At 37.3% G+C, this 24797-nt stretch overlaps 1 protein-coding gene across 2 annotated transcripts in view; it reads left to right on the top strand.

The window, feature by feature from the left end:
* Positions 1-24797, top strand: part of STUM (stum, mechanosensory transduction mediator homolog) — a 101141-nt gene that overhangs the window by 61306 nt on the left and 15038 nt on the right. For both annotated transcript variants that reach the window (XM_031967019.1, XM_031967018.1), the window contains exon 2: positions 15022-15201. In XM_031967019.1, coding sequence (XP_031822879.1) covers positions 15022-15201 — 180 coding nt within the window. The remainder of the gene's footprint in view (positions 1-15021; positions 15202-24797) is intronic.

Genomic DNA, 24797 nt, shown 5'->3' with positions numbered 1-24797 from the left:
TTAGAATTTCTTGACTGGGTCTGGTGCTCGGTCCATTGTATCATCTGTGCATATTATAAAGTGTCTTGTATGGGAAAATGTAATGACCCCCATATTTGTAATCAGAAGACTGGGATTCAAAGCCTACTCTTACTATTTACCTATTCATATGATGTTGAGCAAATCACTAAACATTCAGGCCTTAATTTTCTTAATTAAGGAAAATGTAAAGTAATGTAAAACGAGAGGTGACTCTACTGTCCTTTCAGCTCTAAAATTCATAGTCCTATAAGACTTTTCTTTCTTTCTTTTTTTTCACTTTCTTTCTTTTTTTATGTGTGAGGCAATTGGATTAAGTTACTTGCCCAGAGTCACACAGTTAGTAAATGTTAAATGTCTTAAGATTGGATTTGAACTCAAAGTCTCCTGACTTCAGAGCCTATACTCCATTCACTGAGCCAGCTAGCTGCCCCTACCAATTTCACTTTCAGAGAAGCTAGCCCACTGCACTGCTGCTTGGATTTCTGCTATCACCGCTTCCCCTACTTTTCCTGGGTCTCCTCCCACCCAGGACTCTTGTAGGAATAGGACCAACAAAGACTCTTCCCATCCTTCTCCCCTTCCCTCTGTACTCTAGTTTAATGGGGGATTTGATTTACTACAAAGCAATAGAAGTAAACTAAAAATAAATGAGGAGGGCAGAGAAGGATCAGTGGCAAAAGCTTTTTTATTTAATTTTGATCCTTAGGACCCATTAGAGTATATACATTTGACATACTCTTTTCAGCTATTACCCTACCTCCTACCTGGTCTTAGTCTTTATATTTACTCAATTCAATTTGACCCCTATTGCTTGAGAGTGAATAAGAATAGCAATTTCAATCAGAAATCCTAAAGGTCTTTCCTTTCTAGATTGATTTTTTTTAATAGGTGAAAAAGGCTATTCTCTGGCTTATTTCTTACCTGGCCTTAATTACTTTAGGGCTTTGCCTCAATCAGATTGAGACCTGTTAAAGACCTTAAAAAGGCCAAGATCTCCCAGTGCATCCAGGGCCATCTCCAGTTGTTTTGATCTATATCTTCCCATTGGAGGAGATGACTCCAAATGACTGGAAGAGAAAGTGCGGCAGGTGACTTTGCACAGTTCTCCCTCACTTAAATCGAATTCACTTGTTAGTCATGGCATCTCCTCCCTGATGTCATGATCATCTTCCAAATAAAGGACAAACAACAACAAACTTCCTCATTAGGGCTGCTAGAAGGGAGATAGAGCACTGGTCTTAGAATCAAGAAGATTTAACCTCATGAGTTCAAATCTGACCTCGGACACTTACTAGTTGTGTGACCATCACCTGCCTCAGTTTCCTTATCTGTAAAATGCTCTAGAAAAGGAAATAACAGACCATTCCATTATGTTTGCAAAAAAAAAAAACATATAGGGTCATGAAGAGTCAGTCTGAACAATAAATCTCACTGTGGAATTGGCTTCCTAGACTACTGTATCTGAAATTTCTAGTCATCATTTTGGAATATAGAACTCTACCATTTCAATCATTCTGTCAATAATACCTCACCCTTACCCACCAGCCATGACTGAGGAAGGTGTTATCCACCAAAAAGAAAGAGTCTTTTCAACAGGTTTTCTGGGAATGTACTGGCAGTGTGCTGGTAAATGTTTAACTGGCTCTCCGAAAAAAAAATATGTTTACATACCTCTTTACATTTACATTATCAACACTTACTCCATTGTTTTCCTTAGTTTAGACAATCAGTAAAACAATAACTCAAACCCGGATCTGTAGGATTTGTTGATTTCTGAGGTGTAAATTCTCACATGGAAAATTTAATCATTAGCTCTCTCAAAGCTGCTCCTACACACTCCTAGCATTCCAAGTACACACAGGCTCTTGGAATCAAAGGTAGAATTTGAATTCAAGTCTTTTGACTTGGTGCTCTTTCAACACTGTACACATTCAAAATTGTTCTGCCTACCAGGTTATCTAGTCTACTCCTTCTGCTCCTGCACTTTTACAGATGAGGCTAGAGATATTTGAAGAGATTGTGACTTAGTGAAAGTCTCACAGGGATCATAAACTCAAATATCATAGGTTTAGAGGATCCATCTAGGACTGAACTTTAGATCTCATCTAGTTAAAAGTTTTCATTTTATTAGTGAGGAAACTTAGGCTTATAGTTTCTGTCATTGGTTCAAGATCACCTAGAGAGTAAATAGTAGGGGCAAAAGAGTCAAACGCCAGTCTTCTCCTTCCAAATCTAGAGTCAGCATTCAAATCCAGATCCTTTGAAAAATCCAGTGTTCTTTCTGCTCCATTCTCCTCTCTGAGCCTGTTTGCATTTCCCCTCCAATAGAATAATAGAGCTTTATTTAATTATTTTCCAATTACACAACCCTGTTAGCTTCAACAGCAGGATTCAGGTCAGTGTCATTTCTCCCCGCCGCCCAGGTGGGCAGTAATGACGCCATCCGGCTGCACTCTGCTGAGAGGTGGGTGAGGAAATTAGTCCCCCAGAACCTCCCTGAGGGTCCTTAGGTCTATCTGCCAGCACTAACTAGTCCCTTGGTGCACTTTCACAGAGATAGTTGGCTGTGAAATATTGTATTTCTTCTTGCAACATCTTGGGCAGAGTTAGATGGGATGGCCCATGGGACAGAAATGCTTACCAGCCACTTAAGGAGGGCTTAAGATACAGTTAGTTATACCAATGGTCCAGAATCAAAAAGAATCCATTTTATACCTGCTCGGTGTAAGAGGTAAGATTTGTAAAAGAAGTTGTGGTTTGAAGTCTAGAAGGTCCTAGTCCCCTAACAACCACTCAAAGAATAAATGTTAATTGATTAATTGATTGGTTGATTGCTTTACCAACACTCTTAATGTCCAGCCCAGAGCTCTTTAGGCTCAAAAATTCATTAAGAGAGATGGGATCATTTTCCAGATATTTGCAGGGAATATATACCATAGTGGTGGGAACAGACTCCTAGCTCTGTGATTACAAGCTAAGTTCATTTACCACTCTGAGTTTATCTCCTCATCTGTAAAGGGAATCGCCTATCTCCTAAGATATTGGGAGAAAAGAGCTTTGGAGCATCATATCGATGGCAGCTATTATAATGATGATATAAAACTTGCATTATTGAATAGACTGTGAAGTCCTTCCTGACTTAGCTGCTGGCACCTATTAAAATGTCATTATTATGTATTTGTGGTGTATGTATGTTGTATATATACACATATATACATGTATCTGTGTGTGTGTGTGTTTGTGTGTGTGTGTGTGTGTGTGTGTGTGTGTGTGCTTACAGTGGCAGGATTGACCAATGAGGGCCCAGTCTTCAGAATGTGCACTAGGTATTCAGAGATTATATCCTACCTGTTTCCTTAAGGGTGAAGGGGACACCTTTTGGTTAACTACTAGCCTGGCCTGAGAGTGCTTGTGAAATGTTTCCAAGAGAGAAACTCTTTCCCTCCTGCTGGCCGTTGTGGTATAAATATAATTCTCTGGGCTCCTTAGAATTAGTAGAACTATTTAGGTACTATCTACTAGCTACTACCTACCATCAGTGAACATATATATGGCCTCCTAGGCCAGCCTGTTTCTGGGATAGGGCTTCTCCCATTAGTGTTTCCTTTCCTTTGATTCCTCTGAACTCTGGAGATTTCACAATACCAAATTAGAGAAAATATCAATAGCTGGCAGCCCCATCCCAGACCCAAGCTTGCCCAGGATTCCATGTGCTCACCAGCCTGGTGACAGGAAGGACACTACTCCCCCTTTTCTCCCCCCCCCCCCCCAGAGCTCAGGAAGTGTCTTATGGCCAGCAGTGAGTGAACAGAGTTTCTCCATCATAGACTTTTGTATGTATTCCATTCCACTTAAGCAGCCAACCAAAATGCCTGTTTACTACATATTAAATAGAGAGGTATTAGTCACAGAATACCCACACATGCCCAAATGGGCTCTTATTGAACATTTCCCCTCTGCCTTCTCACTTACTGATATGTCTATTCATTGTTTCTTTGAAGACAAAGACAATTTCATTTTAACCTTTGTACCCTCAGTGTCTACTATGTGTGTGCCACATAGTAAGCATTTGGTAGATTATCGTTGATTGGTTGAATGATTGATTGGAGAGCTAATACTGGGTTCACAGTCACCCCAAGAGCTTTCTTATTCACCTGGGATCTCAGCAGTATTCCAACAAAGCAAGATCCATCTTTGAGTACCCATCCCTTGAGTATTTAATTCAGGTCTACATATTAATGGAATATGAATCAGGTACTTGTTTCTCCTACTTATAAATCCTCCCCGAGGAATTTCTTAAGGCTTTCTGACACTCTTGGAAATCCACAAGAAACAGAAGCTGACTTTTTTCAAGAAGGAGAAAATAACCACTACTGTCTCTGTCTGTCTAACTACCTGTTTCCACCTCGAGATAAAGATCATGTTGGTGGGAAGACTTCTCTGAATAAAAGCAGAATGAATGAAGCACATTGATTAGGGGAATAGGAGCAGGAATTTATTAAATAACTATTATGTGTCAGGTTGTATTATACACTTTTGAAACATTTGATTCTCTCAATAATCCTGGGAAATAGATGCTATTATGATTCTGATTTTATAGGTGAGAAAACTGAGACAAACAGAAATTCAGTTTCTTGTTTAGGGTCATACAACTAGTCATATAACCTGTTTGAGGCAGGATTTGAACTCAGATCTGATGCATTAGCCTCTTTGCTACTTAGCTGTTTCTATGATAGTGACTATATATAAGTGAAAATTCAGATATATTGCCATGACCAACTTTGGTCCTGATGACCTGATAAAGGAACATGTTCTTTTCCACGTTTCCCCTTGGGAGTGAAATGAATCATAAGGATGAAATGCTGAATTCAATAGTAGATTGTATTTTATTTGTTCCAGAAAGGTTCAATGGAGTGAGGATGGGGCAATTCATCAGTTAAAAGACCAGGGTGTTTAAAAAAAAGACCAACAAAGCTATTTTTAAACGCCATGTTGAATAGGAAATCCAAACCAGACAATCAATCTGGTCTTAGCTAGTCTCTTTGGGGTTCCCTAGAAGAAGCATTCAACCCCATCTCTGTCATACAAAGGGATCCTATACTCTTTAATAGTTAAATCTGTCACTTGGCTTGTTACATTCCCAGATCACAATTTTAACTATTCTATTTGGGCTTAAAATCCAGAGTTCCCCCAAACTTTTCCCATCCTATCTTTCTTGTTTCTGAGCAAAAAATAAAGGCTTTTCAGAGCCTTTCGTTGAGTTCCTTTGATGAAAGCAAGATCTTAGTACCTATGAATATAGAACTATAGAATACTTGAGCTGGAAGCAATCTTGAAGACAGTGTCAGATTTTGAGCTAGAAGACCTGTGTTTGAATCCCAGCCCTGCTTTTTGCTATTTGTGTGACCATAGGCTAGTCAGTTAACCCCTATGGATCATACTTTCCCTCTCTGTGAAATAAAAGACTGGAATTGATGATTCTTAAGGTCCTTTCCAACTTCAAATCTATAATCTCATCCAGCCTCCTGGTCTTTGTTGTTGTTCAGTCATTTCAATTGTGTCTGATACTTTGTGACATCATTTGGGGTTTTCTTGGAAATGATAAGGGAAAAGTTTGCCATTTCCTTTTCCAGCTAATTTTACATTTTCTTTTCTAGCTCATTTTACAGATGAGGAAACTGAGGCAGGATCACACATCTAGTGAGTCTCTGAGGCCACATTTGAACTCAGGAAGATGAATCTTTCTGACTCTCAGCCCAGCTCTCTACCCACTGCACCACTTAACTGCCCATACCACCCTTTATCACTCTATTTTTGTTTCCTGTTCTGTTTTTCTCTTTAAATTGAAAGGTCCCTAATAGTAAAGGTGCCCAGCCTAATTAATGCTGGTCCTCCAAAAAGGCTTTATAAATGATTCTTAAGTGAGAAAGTAAATGACATTCCTATATGGACCCTCTTCCCTAGAGATTAAATTCAATTTATTTATTACATTGATTCATTATATTTATTTATTTTTATTAATGCACTACTATGAGTCAGGTACATTACAAAGACAAATCTGGACACACTCTATCCACTGTGTCTCATAGTAGAGACTTATTAATGCCAACAGCAGGCAGTATCTCCATCTTTATCTCCATCAGACTTGTACATTGTGCGTGTGTGTGTTCAGGCTCTATGATTTCATCCATAGAGGGTACAGTAGAAAGAGAGTTGGACTTAGAATTCAAACTCTGGCTCTGCTATTTTCCATCTGTATCACGTTGGGCAAATCACTTTCTGGGTACTCATTTGAACTCAAGTCTTCCTGACTCTGGCACCCTATCCACTGTGTCTCATAGTAGAGACTTATTAATGCCAACAACAGTTAGTATCCAGAGTCCTGGATTTGAAGTCAAGACTACCTCAGCTCAAATGATACCTGATACCTGGTCATAAGTAGATTATTTCACCTGTCAGCCTCAGTTGTCTCCTTTGTAAAAATTGAACTAATAATCTCTACCTGCCACGGGTGCTGTGAAGAAAGATCTTTGTAAATTTTAAAGTGCCAAAGAAATATATACTATTTTTAATATAATAGTAATATTAATAGCACATAAAAGTCTTTGACATTTTTTTAATTCTAGGTAATCAAGCCTTGGTAATTCAGCATTAATTAAGTGATGAGGGAAACCATCAGAATTTGTGAAAAGTCAGAGTTCTTTTAGAAGAAATACAGTTTTATTAATGTCAAGTACAGTATCATCATTACTGGACTATCAACAACCAGAAGTCAGGATGGATCTGCTTTAACAAATAGCTAAGGCATTTAAAATTAGAAGCGTTTCATGAAAGGAAACAATTAATGTGCTAAAATCTTTCAACTTGTGGTGTCACTTTGTAGGTTAAAGTAATTACTAATGTTAGTAATTTGCTTAATAAACCCATTCTCCATAAATAATGCAATGCCAAACTTCAACCTGAGCAAAATGATAACAATCAGCAAACATTTTAAATACCAATGACTATGCCTGTGTAATGTGCCTGAGAAGTAGTAGTGACTAGATAGCAGGTTGTGGAGTCTGGAAGCCTGAGGTTCAAATTCTGCCTCATTGATCTTCAGGTCCTCACCTGTAAAATAGACTAAATAGAGTCCCCTTCCAGCTCTAAATCTATGATCTTTTGCTGTTTTTTAATATGTCTCCCTAATAAGATTCTGAGCTCCTTAAAGGTATGAACATCCTAATTTACATCTATATAGCTCCTACAAAACTTAGTCTCCAATTTATCTTTTCTTTTTTGTCAATAAGGTAAAGGTCAATTTTTTTTATTTTTTACATATTATTTTCCCCCAGTTACTTGTCAAGAAACCTTTTAGCATTCATTTTTACAGGATTTTGAGTTTTAAAGTTTTGTCCCTTCTCCCCTTGCCCTCTCCTTTCCCAAAAATGATTGACAGGCAGTTTGATATAGTTTACATGAGCTATTATGTAAAACATATTGTCATGTAAGTCAAACTTGTGAAAGAAGAAACAGATCAAAAGGAAAAAAAAACACAAGAAAGAATAAAGTAAGTGGAAAAATGCTTCAATATGTATGCAGAGTCCATCAGTTCTTTATCTGGTTATAGATAGTATTTTACTTCATGAGTCCTTTATAAAAGTCTTGGGTAATTATGTTGCTGAGAAGAGCTGAGTCAATCATAGTTGATCATCACACAATGTTGCTGTTATAATGTTTTCGTGGTTCTGCACATTTCACTTTGCATCAGTTCATAAAAATCTTCCCAGATGTTTCTGAAATCTGCCTGTTCATCATTTTTTATAGCATAATAAGATTCCATTACACGAATGGACCACAGCTTATTCAGCTGTTCCTGAATTGATGGACAGCCCTTCAGTTTCCAGTATCTTGCCACCATGAAAAGGACTGATATAAATAATTTTGTACATATAAGTTCTCCCCTGCCTTTTTATGATTTCTTTGGGATATATAATTAGTATTTGTACTAGATCAAAGAGTATACACAATTGGGTTTAAGCATTTAAACATTGTTCCAAATTGTTCCCCTTAATGGCTGGATCAGTTCACAACTCCACCAACAACAGAACATTAGAGTCCCAATTTTCTCACATCTTCACCAATATTTATCAGGTTTTTTTTGGTCATATTGACAGATGTAATAGGTGTAAAATGGTATCTCAGAATTGTTTTAATTTGAATTTCTCTAATCAAAATTGATTTGCAGCATATGCAAATCATATGCCTCTAGAAAGTTTGATTTCTTTATCTGAAAACTGTCAGTTCATATGCTTTAACTATGTATCAATTGGGAAATCCAGTTTATCTTATATGTAACTTGTTTAAACACAGTTTTTTTGTGTTGTCTCCCCTACTAGTTTGTGAGCTCCTTAAGAGAAGAGACTATCTCTTGTCTTTTTTTTTTTTTTTAATTCTCCAGCACTTAGTACAGTATAAAGTTAAGAAATGTTTTTTCGTTTGGGTTTTACTTTTTTTTTTTTAAGTTAAGGGTTTTGCCTAGGGTAGCTAGTAAGTGTCTGAGGCAAAATTTGAACTTAGATCCTCTTGATTTCAGGATCGGTGTTCTATCCACCATACCATTTACTTGCTCCAATAAATATTTGCTGATTGACTGATTACCATAGTTGCCTATTCTTTGTGATACTTGTCTATGTTTTCCTATCAATTTGCTACATATGGCATCAAATTACTTATCCAATGTGTTAGCTTCCTTTTGACACCCTTTCCTGCTTTCAGCATAGATAAGATGTAACGGAGCACACAGGCTTTCTATCTAGTGTCCCTTCCTCTTGCCCAATGTCAAGCCCATCATCTTTTTTCTCTCAAACACTTCTTTGGTGATATCTTTTATTTCGAGTCTCTGTCTTGCTTGGAAGTTTTTGCAGCCTATTCACACCCATCCTTTGTCCATACTCCAGTGCTCTCTGGATGAATTCTTTGGAGACTGAAGTAGAATAATAATCAGGTGTATGTTGGTAAAGGCTTAACAGTCAGCTCTCCAGGGGGAAAAATGTATACATGACACATTTTAAAGTTTAATTTGTTTTATTAACATTTTCTCTGTCCCTTTCTTAAGTTCGGGCAATCAACTAAACAATAAATCAAGCTCTAATTTATAGCATTTATCAATTTTAGACATACAAATGCTCAGTGGTAGGAGAGTACTTCAGTGTATAGAGCATGGGAACTGAACATTTGAGTTCAAGCCCGGTCTTAGACATTTACTAGCTGTGTGACCCTGGGCAAGTGACAACTTCTATTTGCCTCAATTCCTCATCTGTAAAATGGGGACACACTGGAAAAAGAAATGGCAAACCACTTCAATATTTGCAAAAAAACAAAAACAAAAAAAATCACTGAAAACCTATGGACTCATGGGATATGATTCAACAAAAACAGAATGCTCATATTAAAATTTAATAATCAGGTCAGGAGCTGATATGAGCTGATTTCAGCCTGTCCCTGCCACAACAGATGAATATTGATATGAAAAGTATGGACTTTTTTCAGGAAGAACTTTGGGACTATTAAAAGAACTTTTCAACTTCTCAAGTGGTGATGTAGATGGCTTTTTCCCTCTTATTTAATGGTAGGCCTCTCTATCTGCAGTCAGTATTAGTCCAAAATGTGTGTGTGTGTATGTGTGTGTGTGTGTATACGTATAAACATATACACATATTTTCCAAATCATGCTTGTATTATTTTCTCATTCTCTAATTTTTCATATAATTATATTATATTTGTATACAATTTTATATACATATATCATATATTATGTATAATATTACATATATTATGTATATGTATACAGGTAATCTATATAAGTTTTCTGTCTAACTATACAAGAGTCTGGACAATAGCCATTTTGCATCCACTTGATTTTTCCTGTATGGATAGTTAAACCAAATTCTTTTGAATGATTATAAATCTAATCTAAGAGACTCTGCAGTATTCCAGGGTCTGACACAAACAGCACAATTTCATTTGCAAACAGGAGCAGAGGAAGACTTTTCATCCCCCCCAACCTATTCTCCCTCTTTCCCCATTAGAATGTAAACTCACTGGGGTCAGGGACTATGTTTCTTTTTACTTATATTTGTATCCCTAGTGCTAAGCACAGTACCTTGCAGATTGTATATGCCTAATAAATGTTCATTTTCTTCCTTCCTTCTTCTCTTTTCCTATAGTATTCAGAATGGTCATGTGGCTTTTTCTTTATATCCAGTGTTCTGCAGACTCTTGCACTGCCTGATAATTTATATACATATTTTTGGTAGCTGAATAAAAGTATTTAAGGCGTACACTCATCCTCTGTGGAAAAAGCAGGCAGACATCCTTGGCATAATTCTAGGAGCAGACAGACAACAACAGAGATGATATACACCTTGTTCGATTTTCCCATGATTTTGATCTTTTCGAACAAGTCACTATATTTTCAAAGCTCTTCATTCTACGTAGTTTGAATAAAATGAATCTCTGAGATGGTGACTATTTAAAATGCTGTTCTTCAGTTTTTATGAGTCAATGTTAAGTTCGGGAAATTGCAAGCAACAGTTCAGTCTGTGATCATGGTGAGGTTCCAGGACAGCTTATTTTGTGGAGTTCTGCAGGATATTTTGAGGTCTCTATTTGTAGTGTGAGAATTTGTCATCTGTCGCTACATGAAAGAGAGAGAACTTCTGATATAGCATTCTAGCCTTGAAGTCATGTCTTGCTAGGTATTCAGTAGGTGCTAAGTTTATGCAACGCACCAACTTAATTTATTCCTGAAAAGGAGAATGAACAATTATGTCCCTACATACAGAGAGGAAGGGGGAGGGGAATTTAAGGAACTCAGAATAAGAGAACTTCTTTTATTAATGCAGATCTGTACCTTCTCTGCACATATTCACCTAAAATACTGAAAGGGCAACTGGGGCCATAGTAGATAGATTGTTAAGCTTGGAGTTTGATACAGCTTCAGACACTAGCTGTGTATCTCTTGCAAATCACTTAACCTTCTTTGCTTCAGTACCTCATCTGTAAAATGAGCTAGAGGAAATGGGAAAATTACTCTAGTATCTTTGCCCCAGAACCTCCCAAATGGGATTAGCATGTGACTGAAAAATGGCAGAACAACAACAGTAAAATACCGAAAAGGTAATTAATAGGATGATATAGCCCATATATATGTTTAAGGTAGAGCTTGAACACACATATTCCTGACTACATTGCCCTAGGCCTCCCAAAAGTCTTACAGAAATTACTTTTGATTGAAGAATTCTCATTTTTGCCTTTATAAAATGGACACAGAACTTGGAGGAAAAGGTGTGTGTGTGTGTGTGTGTACCAGAGCACATTGGTAAAGAGCCTCATCAAAGTGTTATAGTCCTGTGCCATTCCTAAGTTCCTAGGTCAAGGCAAGTCAGGTCAAGAAACATTTCATAAGTACTTTCTTAAGTACTTATCCCACTGTGATTGACAATGTGCTAAGCACTGGGGATACAAACCAAAAGAACGTTTTTGTTTTCAAAGAGCTTACATCATAATGGGGGATAGACAAGACATAAAGGGAAAATGGAAAGGGGACGTAGTCCTTGTTCTGAGTTCATGATGGACAAAATCCAGGGTTAGAACAGGCTGTGTCTGGTCTCTTCTAGAAGCACATCAGTCTCCAGCAAGAATGTTTATGAGGAAGAAGCATAAAGAGGACAGATTTAGGTTTTAGACCTCTCCAGCCAATTCATTATTTCTATTCATTCTCCAAAACTGGCCCAGGGAGTGTTGCCTTCAGGCTCAGAGGGGTGAGGGTCTTAAGCAGGGTGATATAGTTAATAAAAGGCAGAACAGGAATCTTGACTCCAAACCTACTTCTTTTTCTACTATGTGCTGCAACCTCTAAATAGACAGATAAAAAAGTAAAAGTTTTACCTTCAAGTGGGCTAAAACCATCTTTGGGATAGTGGAGAAGATATTGGTAATGGTGTCAGAAGACATGGACTCAAGGTCCAGCTCTGCCTTGAACAAGTAAAATTTACCTCTGACCCTTATTTTTTTCTTCTAAAAATGAAGGGAATTGGACTAAATCATCTCAAATCTTCTTTCTGGCTTTCTGTTCATGTCAAATTTTTTTTATTAGAAGAAATGTATTTAAAGAGAATGCTAAACAAATTGGCTTTAAAACTCCCTTAAAAGTGCTCAAAAATGGGCAAAATTAAGGTCAAACATGTCATGATGCAGATAAAAAGAAAAAGAAAAACAATAAGGAAGTAAAACTCTTTAGTGAGAGCTAAAATGATTCAACCACATGTGATAATTTGTTAATAATGGCATATATAAAGTGCTTTACGTAGATTATATCATTTGATCCTCACAACAACCCAATGAGATATGTACAATAATTATCCCCATTTTACAGATGAACAATTTAAGGCTTAGAGAGATTAAATAACGTGCTTAGGTTCACATAGTTAAGTGTCTGAAGCAGGATTTGAAGTTCGACTTTCTTGACTCCAAGGTTGGAACACTAGCATTTGTACACAGTTTTTAAGGTTTGCAAAGCACTTTAGAAATATTCATTTGATTCTCATAACAATCCAAGGAAGCAGGTGCTATTGTTATTCTCATCTTACAAATGAAGAAACTGAGACAAACAGCAGGCAAGTGATTTGTCCAGGATCACATGGCTAGTAAGAGTCTGAACACATCTTCCTAATTCCAGGCCCAGAGTTCTAGCCACTGCATCAAATGTGTCTATTAGTGTGACTACTCTCTACTTATGTGGAATGATTGTCCATATTCACATAGGAAATGTACTACAGAAATTCCATCCAACATACTGAGAACTTTTCTCCAGATCATTTGTCACTTTGTAGATATCATTGGTATACATGGGTTGTCCACTGATCATCCCTCATTCCTCTTGTTTGACTGGCTCACATTTTCCAGTAATATATTTCTTGAATAATAGAGTTTTTTGCTGCTTTTCCTATTCTTCATTATCATTGCTAATGTACAATAGCCAATACACACCCACTATTAGTTTCTCCACCAGTGTTTGAATGACCTGCAACTTTAGCCCTTCATATTGTACCATTCTATGCTGCACAGGTATATTGATATTTTTAAAATATGGCTGCTTATTTTAGGTAGGTTTAAGGTCATTAAAAGAAGTAGCCCATTTCTCAAATGCAATCCAGCCTGCTCTCATCTTCCCATTTGCCATATCTGAAGTGCTAGAAATTGGAAAAGACTTTATAATTGAAATACAAATTTTGATGACTAATATGTTACTAGATGAACTGGTCTTTAGACTAACTAACTTTAAGGAATTAACCTAGACTTAGCTGGCAATGACATTGGGGGAAAATTCCACTCTAAATATATACAGTTCTTGTTTTATATAAGTGAACCCTTCAGACCTCTGACATAAAGTAATTTTTTTGTAATGAGAATTTACCCTTACCTACCCACTTCACTTAGCCCATATAACAAAAGTATATCCAAAATGATACCTTTATACAAGCCATGAAAAGTACTAAAATGCAAGACACACTAAATACTATACCATGATAATAAACATAATTTTGAAATGAAAGGTAAAGTTAATGATAAAGTACATATAGTACTGTATAGTAAGCTGTATGTTGTCCCTTCCCCATCCACTGCACCCAGCCTTAATCACTATGGTTGACAGTACAACTTATTTATGAAACTATCCAGATATTTGGACAGAGCTCTCTTTTTTCCCCTTGTATATTTGACAATGGCAAGCAATGATATCCTCAACTAATCTTTGAACTTTTAAAAATGTTGAGTTATTTGGATCCATCTTTTCAATACAAGGAAAAAAGGTCACTCAAATGATGGAATGTTTCTGCCGACTGTTTTTGTTGTGTATCTTTTTGCTTCAATTTCAGGTTCCAAAGCTTCTTTTTCTGCAATTTTTGCGCTAGCAGCTAGCAGCTCAACCAGATTCTTATTCAGACCAGTTCTTTCTTCTTCATGAGACTCAGTCAGCTCCTCCATGTCATTCTCTTTATCTACTTCTAACTCTAATTGTGCTAATTTTATATCTTATTACTTAGTTGTGGGCATACTTCCCCCCCCCCACTCTCTGTATGTTTTTGTTACACCTTCCCAATATTGCCTTAGCAACATTCCAGATTGCATGGCAAATATTAGAGGACTTCCAAAAACCTCTCTACATCAAGTCCTTATCTGTGTCCAAAGATGCAATTTCTGGGCAAATGTAGTATATAAATAATATGCCTTGAAATTTGCAATTGCTCCCTGATCTGTAGATAGTAATAATGAGGTGGTGTTGGAGGGAAAATGGACCGCTTTTACATTTTCATTAAAATCAAGCATGGGGGAGGGTGATGAAAAAGAGAATTATCCAAAATAAGTAGAATCTTGAAAGGGATATCATTATCATTACAAAAGTTCTCTAGATGTCAGGAATGAAATAGCATATAAATTATTGTGAAAAAATGCTAAGGGTTATCCTTGCCTTAGGGTTAGCAGAAATAATGCCCATGTTGCTTTGCTGATTCCTTTTAATGTTCTGGGATTTTCTGAGTGGTGCACAAGAACAGGTTTTAATTTGCAAGTCCCAGATGTATTCCCTTCAAGTAGAAGAGTAACTCTATTTTTTGAAGCTTTATGCCCTGGTATAGTTTTTCTTTCCACTGAAATCTAGGTTCAAGATGCCATTTTTTAATAAAATAGGCCAGTTTCATCTATATTAAAATTTTGCTTTGGCAAGTAGGGACTTTTCTCTATTATTTTTTCATCTATTTATTATTATTATTTTGCAACGAAGCTTCAATGTCTGCACTATTACCCTCTCTTGACATTTACACAATTTTTAAATCAGAATGGAATGTGAATTTCTTTCAGAATTTTTTATAAAAAGCCAGATTTATGTCATGGAGATTCATGTAAAGTGAGAACTCTTTGTACTATAAATGGATCGCTCACAGTCTCTTTTTCTCCCAGGTACCTTTGTCTCTGCCTTCACTGTGCTTTGTGGAGCCCGGACTGACCTCCCCGACAGGCACATATGCTGTGTCTTCTGGTTGAATATCGCTGCAGCACTCATTCAGATTCTGACAGCTATTGTGATGGTGGGCTGGATCATGAGTATATTCTGGGGAATGGATATGGTCATTCTTGCCAGTGAGTATCTTACAAATGTCTCCTCACTTCTCTTTCAAATATCTTAGCATAAGAGTCCAGCCAAGAAGACAAGGTGGGGAGGACAAGAACCAAACCAATCTGGGCAATTTGGCCAGATTTGAAATCATGGACCAGCCCAGAATTCCCTTGAGGCTTTGGTGTTCTTCTCAGGGAATTATTTGCCTTACTTCAATGCAATACTCATGTAAGATTAGGACACTATATCAGGCTTCCCAGGAAACATTTTGTTGTTGATGGATTTCTCCCTATTTTCTCTGAGGCTAGAATAGAACAGATCTCAGCCAGTGTTTTCCTTCTTTACCAATCTTCTCTTCTTAGCCAGTATAGAAAGTCTTTTTCCCGCTTGGTAAGAATGATCAGTGTGCTAGCACTAATTCAAGCAGAAAGATGCTGAAATGGAAAAATATGATAATTTGGGTTTAGATAATCCCTTCCCTAAGGACATCTGAGTTGATGGGAAAAATTGGGTCTCATCTATGATATACAGATTACTGCTGTCAACCTTAGTCAGTGGGAGTGAGAAGAAGTGTGTTAATCACCTGTATAGCTCAAGAGATGTCAGTCCCTACCTCTTGCCTTATACAAATGAAGTGGGAGCTTAGAGAGGAAGTGATCATGGTGGGCTGATAGGAAAAGAACTCTGGAATGAAGATCATACTGTATTAGTGAGTCACAAAAATGATCATCACACAGGTGGACTGAATGTCTGGGAAGAAACAATATGAGAACCATAATCTGTACAATATGCCTGTAGAAGAGCCAGTACATAGACTCTAACTGAAAAGAAAAAGGGGAGGAAACATGAACTTACTTAAAGAAATAGAGCTAACTATAAACATCAGCTAAGTGAACATGATTAATACTGAATGAGAAAGAAATACTCAACATGATTGGAAAATATAAGGCACAGGCTTGAGATAGGAAAATCTGGACAATGTAGAAATAAATTCACATGAAAGGAAGGAAATCAGAAGTCATTTACTCCCATGCCCATGGAAAAATATTCTCTATAAAATCCTTAATTTGAAGACTTTCAGTGACCGGGAACTCACTACCTCTAAAAGTAGCCTATTCTGCATTTTAACTTCTACCTCTTTTTATATTTTACTCATTGTCTCTTGTCGTGCCCTTTAGACAAAGATGTGTTGGTAAATGTTTAACAACCAGCTTTCCAAAGCAGGACACACTTTTAAGTTTATTTATTATTATTAACATTAAGTTTAAATATTGATATTATTGTACATTAACATTTTCTCCATCAGTTTCTTATGTCTAGATAATGAATAATAAATCAAGCCCCGATTTGTGGCATTTTCCAAGATGTAAATGCTTACATTAAAAATTTAACAAATGGTAGATGCTATGAGTTGGTTTAAACACATGCCTGCCTTTAGGGACAAGCAAAACAAGCCTAATGTTTCTTCCACATAATGGCCTTTCAAATACCTGAAGAACTCTCATATGCTCCTTAGGCTTTCTGTTTTGAAGGCCAAACATTGAATTTGCTTCAGTTGAACTTTATTTGGTGTGGTCTCCAGTTCAGTCTTCATCAGGGGCACCCTCTTTTGGATCCACTCCAATTTGTCAGTGTTCTTCCTATTATTCTAGGACCCCAGATTAAAAATGATATTCCAGTTCCAGTTGTGTCCTGACCAGGACAGAATACAGAAATGCAACATTCACTTTATTCTGGATACTGTGGCTCTTTCAATGCAGTCTAATATTACATTCATTTTTAAAAATTTTGGCTGCCACATCTCATCCCTGAGCTTACCATCTACTAAAACCTCAAGATTTTTTTTTATAGGCACCATTTAGTCACTTCTCCATCCTACACTTGTGCAATTTATTTTTTTAACCCAAATATAGGGTTTTAACTTTATATTAAATGGAGATAAATAGAATAAGCTTTCCAAGTGCTGGGAATTGGAGAATCTTTCAGCAGAAATCAAAGGAAAAACAGGAACCTATATTCAAAGACTCCTTTTAACATTTAAAACTCTAAACTTGTTCAGTTTCTGAATCTCTTTATAGGACAACTTTTCTTCAAGTTCTTCCATTAAAACACACACACACACACACACACACACACACACACACACACACATTTTATCAGCATGAATGGGAAGATTGAAAGTCTCAGTAAAAGGAATTACTTTTGATGTAATACCAATGAAATGATGTCTTTTTCTTACTTGAATAATGTAAATGAATGGTTAATTCAGGCCAGAAACAGAAGCACAGACTTGTATTATAAATATTAGTATTAACAGATAATATTTGACAAGTGATCTGGAAGACTTTTGTGAACTATTGTAAATCTCCTGCTGTCCTTTAGGATCTACTGATTTAGAGATTTCCTTCAAAAGAGTTATCAGAGAGAACAGTAGATTATAAATCTACTTTTTTCATTATGATGATGATGATGATGATGATGATGACATTTTCTGTGACAGTCTCTATTGTTTTGCTATCACTTTATAGGTTCAAATTTTCAAAATCAACATTCAACATAATTTCTCTCCTCCTAGGTGCTTTGCATTTAATTAGATGATTATATCACGAGATGAATTATAGGTTTTTTATGATGACTTAATTGACTGAACAGCCAGACTTTTCATTGTCCTGCTTAATAGAAAGAAGGAAATTAGGGTTTTTTCCACTGAATTATGGTTTTGAGTATGGGGGATTATTTGTTTTTTATTTTTATAGAAATATAATTCTTAAATACAGCTAAATATAAATATTACTCAATATTGCTTGTCTTTAATGTTTTTAATTCACAATTTTTTTTAAAGAAAAGAGATATAATTAGGTACCTTTCTAATTAATCCTTAACTATTTTTAATTACCATCTCAATATAGTTTTCTCCCTAGGCTTGAATAAACACTCAAAAAAAACTAGTCAAAATCTTTTCTTTGATCAATTAACCAATCAACAAACATTTATTAATGCCTACTATGTGTCAGTCATTATGTTGAGTGAAAAGTCCTTCCTAAACCTATTCAGGTTCTCTGCTATTTTAGTAGCTTAATGCTATGATAAAAATCTTTGTCTAATTTCTGCCATGAAATAATTTTTTGACTGTTGCTGGCTCTTTAAGGCTAACGTCTCATTACTTAATTTGTCCAAGTGTTCTTTATTCCCTGATATAAAGAAGAAACAAACAGAGCTAGATTTCTCGTTCCCTACTCCTACTTTTTTTTTCTTCTTTTTCTGATATTCTGTTCAAACAACTACCAAAAAGAAAGAATAAAACCCTCTCTTTCCCCTTTCTCCTCCTATTTCTTTTTCCTCTCCTCCTCCTCTTTGTCTTCTCCCCCTCCCCCTCTCTCTCCCTCCCTCTCTTATTTTCTAGCATGAAATCCTATCTTTGCCTTTTTTTCAACCAGAAGGCAGTAATTTCTCTCTCCCTTAAACTTAGCTTTTTGCCCTTTGAAGCTAGAGCATTGTTATTTATAATTGGCAACAAATGGGCCCATAGCAACCATCATATAAAAACAAGATTAGATATAAACTTGGTTTGGATAGAAAAAAATGTTTTCTGAAATTGAGAAAACCAAGCTTATCAGACCATATAACAACTTATTTGCTTTCACTGGTATGGAATTTTCTTCTCAGTCAGACAGATCTTGACTCACTTATAACTCAAAGCCTTAGAGAGTTGTTTAAATGTCAGAGAATTAAGTAATAATTGTTCATGGTAGTGTTAGAGGTAGAATTTATACCTTTGTCTTTCTGAATTCAAATACAACACTCTAGTATATTCAAACTGCCTCTCACTAATTGCTCAGTAAACATTTATTAAACACTTATTCTGTGCCAAGGACAGCAAGGTGGCACAGTGGATAGAGTACCAGTTCTAGAGTTGGAGAGTTCATCTTCTTGAGTTCAAATCCAACCTCAGACACTTATTAGTTGGTGTGATCCTCAGCAAGTTGCTTAACTATTTGCTTCAGTTTCTTCATATGTAAAAAAAAAATAGCTGGAGAAGGAAATGGCAAACCACTCCAGGATCTCTGCATAAGAAAATTCCAACTGGGGTCATGAAGAGGCAGATAATTCTGAAAAATAACTCAACAATTCTGTGCCAGGCTCTACACTAAGCACTGGGAATACAAAGAAAAGCAAAAGATGCTTTTCTCTAGAAAGCTTACAATCTAACAGGGGAGACAACATGCAAATAACTATTGCAAATAAGATAAATTAGAAATAATCAATAGAGAGAAGGCACTAGCATTAAGAAGTAATAGCCCCCACTGCTATAATATAACTTTTCAAAAAACATTTAAATGTAAGGGTCAAAACCTGGAAGATTTTCCTAATGACTTTCTGTTATTTCCTATTTATTCCATATCTCACTTATTTGTACATAGTTGTTTACATGTTGTTTTCCCTCTTAAATTATGAGCTCAATGAGGACAGGACTGTCCTTTGCCTGATTTTGTATCCCCAGCACTTAGTTCAGTGTCTGGCACATAGTAGGTGCTTAATGAATGTTTATTGAGCGACTCATTAGAGTATGCATCAGAATGGTTAGTCTAGCAGCAATGAAAAAGTGATTAGAGCAGGGAAAGTGGAGGCAAGAAAACCAATTAGGAGTTGTCACCCTAATACAGGAACACTGTAAGGAAAAAGGTCCAGAGTAGGGCAGTCGCAATAAGAAATAAAATAGAGGAGACATATGGAGAGATGTTGCCAAGGTAGAATTATCAAGCTTGGTAACCAGTTTGATGTATGTAGGGAGTCCAAGATAATCCAGAGTTTATGAATATTCGAGTCAGGGTGAATGATGGTGCTACAAACATAAATAGCACAAAAATTTTTGGACTGTTGTGCCTAGTGCATGACCCTGCTATTAGTCTGCACAGACATTATCCTGGCAGGAACATTTTCCCTCTTTGTTTCTACATCCCCCAACTCTGGGCAATCTTCTCCCACTAGCCCCCCTCAGCTTCAGTCATTCTGATCAGCATGGGCTGATTTTCACTGCTACAGTTAAGCCTGGTCCCACTCATGAGGCTGTAAACTACTGGGGCAGTGTCCCTGTCTAAAATAGGCAGTTTCTGAATATTCCTACCCCAGTCTTCCATACCTGATACTGGGTTTCATACAAGCCTCGGCACTCGGTAAATAGGGTTGTCAGCATTGGAATCACAAGAGGCTGAGGAATCATGGATGTGAGATTAGAGCTGGGGGATGAGGGATGGGAAGGGTAGGGGGGAGGTGAGGGAGTGGGGGAGGGAATAAAGGAAATGCTGGGAGGAAAAGGTCAAATGTAAGACTGGAGAAGTTAGAAAAAATCTCATGATACAGCACTTGTCTTAGAGCCTGCTCCCAACAGGTGATCTGGTGAGATTCAGATCTGGGTGGGTGGGTTATGCTGGAACAGACTGAGAGTAAAGGAAGTAGGGCCGCTGTTATGGATGGAGGAGGGGTGTCAAAGTAAATTAGCCAGCAGGTTAAAAAAGATCAGGTTAGCGGTTCCAAAAACTAGAGCAAGATTTAGGTGTGGAAATGATCCAATAGGCAAGGCCCATGGACTTTACAGGCACCAGAGTGAATTTGAAGAAATAAAACATTAGCCAGTCATTTATAAGCCAGAAAGTGTTCCAGGGTAAGAGTAAGAGAGCAGATCAAACTTCATTTTATCAAACTACAGATATTATAGGACAAGGTCAGGCAACATTATCTTACCCCCTAGACAGACAGACAGACACACACACACACACACACACACACACACACACACAATTGCCCTACTTCTGTTGAGAATACCACCAATAAAACAAAACTCTGCATTTTTATAAAATGTGATAAAAATAGTATTTCCAATAGTCCTGTCATCAGAACTATAGTTATCAAAAAGTCACACAATTCATTGCATACCTTCAGCTGTCTGGGTCTGGATTTTTTGGTATCGTCATTTTTTTCAGAATTGTTTCTCTCCTTACCAGCATCAAGCTTTCCCTTCTAAAAAGTTATCCAGATTCACATCCTTGAGGCATCCTGTGTTCTTCACTTTTCCTCAGCCCTTACAACCAATTATATGTTCACATATCTTATATCCATCCCCTCTTCTCTACTCATATGGCTAGTGATCTGGTCATCTCTCTCCTGGACAATGGAAATAGCCTCCTAATGGATCTCACTACCCCACAATCTCTTCCCTCTTTAATCCCTTCTCCATGTAGCTGCCAAATTGATATTCTTACAACAGAGGTCTTTCAATGTTACTTTTCTACTCAAGAAGTTTCCATAGTTTCCTATTATTATTGAGGTTGGGAAGGGGTTCCTAAAAGTTTGGCGTCAGGTGTCTCAAAAGAATTGGTAGGCTTGAACCCATATCCAAGTCAAGAGGCAAAATTTGTTTATTGTAATGCCATTACAAAGCAGGCCGAATTTCCAAAAGAAATTAGCAGTGAAACAGAAGCAAGGAGACACATCTATCCATCTTTGAGCCATTGACATGCTATTTCTGTGGCCCACTGGTAGGAGGAATGGTCTCTGGAATTTGGTTCTCATTGACCAGATTATTACTGGTCAGATTATCAGTCAACAATGAATTGAGAAGTGATTATTGTCTCAGGAGTTTGATCTGTTGGACTATCCTGAGCTATCTGACTGTATCAGACAGATTGCTATTCTTAGATTGGAAGTGTGGGGAGTCCCTGAGGCAGACTCCAAAGCCAAAAGATTTAGACTTATTGTTGGAACAGAAGCTCCTCCCTAAAATCAGGGGACCACAAAATCATATTACACCATCACCTCTAGTATCGAATACAAATTCCCTTGTTTGACATTTAAAGCCCATTATATCTAACTCTCTAATCTATCTTTCCAAACTTGGTTCTCATTACTTCTTCCCATATATCTCTATTTCAGTCAAACTGCCTTATTTGCCATTTCCTACCTAAGAGTTCATCCCCTGGGTCTTGTCTTTGCATATGCTGCAATCTATGACTTGAATACTCATCCCTAACTTTTAGAATTTCTACCTTCCATTAAGCAAACTCAAGAACCACTTCTCCACTGCATATATACAAGATCTTTCCTGATCTCCCCAGTTATGTTGACCTCACTCAAAAATCGTTTTGTATTTACTTTTAATTATGTTAATATGTTGTTCTCTGCCCTCCCTCCTCTACCCATTCCAGTGTAAACTCATGATGGATAGAGACTAGTTTTATCTTAGTCTTTGTGTTCACGGTGTCTAGGTGCCAAATTAATGCTTATTGGCTGAATGAATGAAGAAACTAAGAAATTCCAAGGATCCAACAGATAGAGAGAGTCAAAGATCGTGAATCCAGACAAGTAGAAAAGGCAGTGGATAACAGCAGCAAGGAAAACCATTTTGCCATAGTCAAGGAGTCTTCTAGGCTCTCCCTTGGAATATGCACTATGCTCATGCATATCACTTGCTTGGGAGTTATACATGGAAATTCATGAGGGGTGGGTGTGGAACCAGGCCCTGGGAATGGAGGTATAGCTGCTTGTGCTGGTAAACTGGCAGGAATAGGGTGTTGAGCCCTGACCAGTGTTGACTGACGGGAAGCCCAAGGCCCAAATGAAACTCTTTAGGCATTTATAGTAACCACTAAAATTGGGAACAGAAAAGTCAGGCAGAGATCCAGAGAAAAGAAAAATATTTAATTCTCAAAAGAACTTTCTTGGACTTCAGCAGCCTTTTCATCTCCAGAACTGGATTCCCTAGAGTATGGCTTCTTGAGTTCCTCTGCACCCACCCATTCATCCCAAGAGGTCCTTGGATAAATTTCAGGGAGTCTGCGAACTTGGAGAAAAGACATTTTATTTTTACTAACCACTAACTAAAATTTAGCATTTTCTTTAATTATGAATATAGGCAAATACATATTCTAAAAACAGATAATAGCAAAGTGGTCTATGACAAAAAAGAATAAGAACCCCTGCCTTGGAGGAGATTGGACATTTGTCTAATGACTTGAGGGTAGCCTAAACTTTTACATGGAGCAGGAAGAGGAGTGAGCATTTACTAAACTCCTAATCCTACTTTCCAGTAGTATAGGAGCTGACAGAGCATTACCCCCCAAATTCTCTAGTGTGCTGAAACCATGAAGATTTCCTCAATCAGCCAGTGAGTGTTTAATAAGAGCCTGCTGTATACCAGGAACTGTTCTAAACATTGGGATTACAAAGAAAAACCAAAGACAGTCTCTGTTCTCAAACTCACAGTCTAATGGGGGAGAAAATATGGAACCAACCACTATATCTAAATGAAATATAGGCAGGATAGATTGGAGGTAATTGATAGAGGGAAGGAACTAGCATTAAGGAGGGCTTCTTATAGAAGCCAGGAAGAGGTGGAAATAAAAAGAGAGAAAATTCCAGGCATGAGGGACAGCCAGTGGAAATGCCCAGATCTTGTGGACCATTTGCAGATAACAGGCTATCTTTGTTCATCACCTTTCTTGGTCTCTTTCCCTACCTCTATTCTATTCCTTCATTTCTTGGTCAAATAGGGTTTCTGGTTAGGAATTCTTGTGCTAGAATTTATCAAGCATCCATCATAGTCCCTAGAGCTCACCCTTTCCAGTAGGCTCTCTAAAATAGAGCATCTGACAGTGCCCCCTCAAATTCCAGCAACTCAGTTCTCAAGTGTTCATGGAATCGCAGAATGCTGGAGAAACATGCATGGAGAGCACGTAGAGCAATTCCCTCATTTGACAATTGAGTAAACTGAGGTCTAAAGAGATGAAAGTCTCACCTAAGGTACTACAGTCCATGAAAGGGAGAGGAAAATCAGGGTGTTTTTTCCTCCACCCTTCTAGATTTGACTGTATTCACTTTAAGGGGAAGGGGAAGAAGGCTCCACTTTCCGCTACCATATAACACAATTTATATCCCTTCAACGTGAACATTTCCTACACAAAGTACTTTATACCCAAGATCTCATTTAATCCTCTCAGTCTGAAACAAGGGTGCCCAGGAGCCAGCTCTAAGGGGAGAGCCAATCAAGAAATGCTACAGATGAGGGCTTGATTTATTGTTTTGTTGGTTGCCTAGATTTAGAAAGAATGCAAAAATGTTAATAAGGCAAATTGAACTTTAAAATGTGTCAGGGTCTTTAGGGAAACAGTTGTTAAACAATTACCAGCATGTTCCTGCCTGTGAGACAGGTAGCCAAATATGAAAATAGCTAAATATGAATCTCAATTTTTGCAGATCAGAATAGAATGTTACAGAAGAAAAGAATTTTAATAGCATTTAGTCCAATCTTGCTCATTATACAGATGGGCAAACTGACTTGTCAATAGTCATATCACTAGTGAGTGGCAGGGCCAGGACTAGGACCAAGTCCTGTGCTCTACTCAGCCCAGGGTGCTTTTCACAGAACATGTCACATTGTTCTCAAGCCCTCCATGAAAAAAAGCAAGCTCATGTTCATATAATATGAATGGAATAAGAATGGATAGAAAAAGCTTTCCATCCTGGGGTTCCTTCTCAGTTACCAATAATGCTTCACCCATTTAAGTCTACTGTGTCTCTCCTTTGTCTAACAAATTGGAAATAAAGTGATAAACTTGGATAAAAA

Source organism: Sarcophilus harrisii, chromosome 4 (assembly GCF_902635505.1).
Source record: "Sarcophilus harrisii chromosome 4, mSarHar1.11, whole genome shotgun sequence".
Lineage (NCBI taxonomy): Eukaryota > Metazoa > Chordata > Mammalia > Dasyuromorphia > Dasyuridae > Sarcophilus > Sarcophilus harrisii.
Note: the sequence above shows the minus strand (reverse complement) of the source record. Positions and strands in the feature narration are given on the sequence as shown.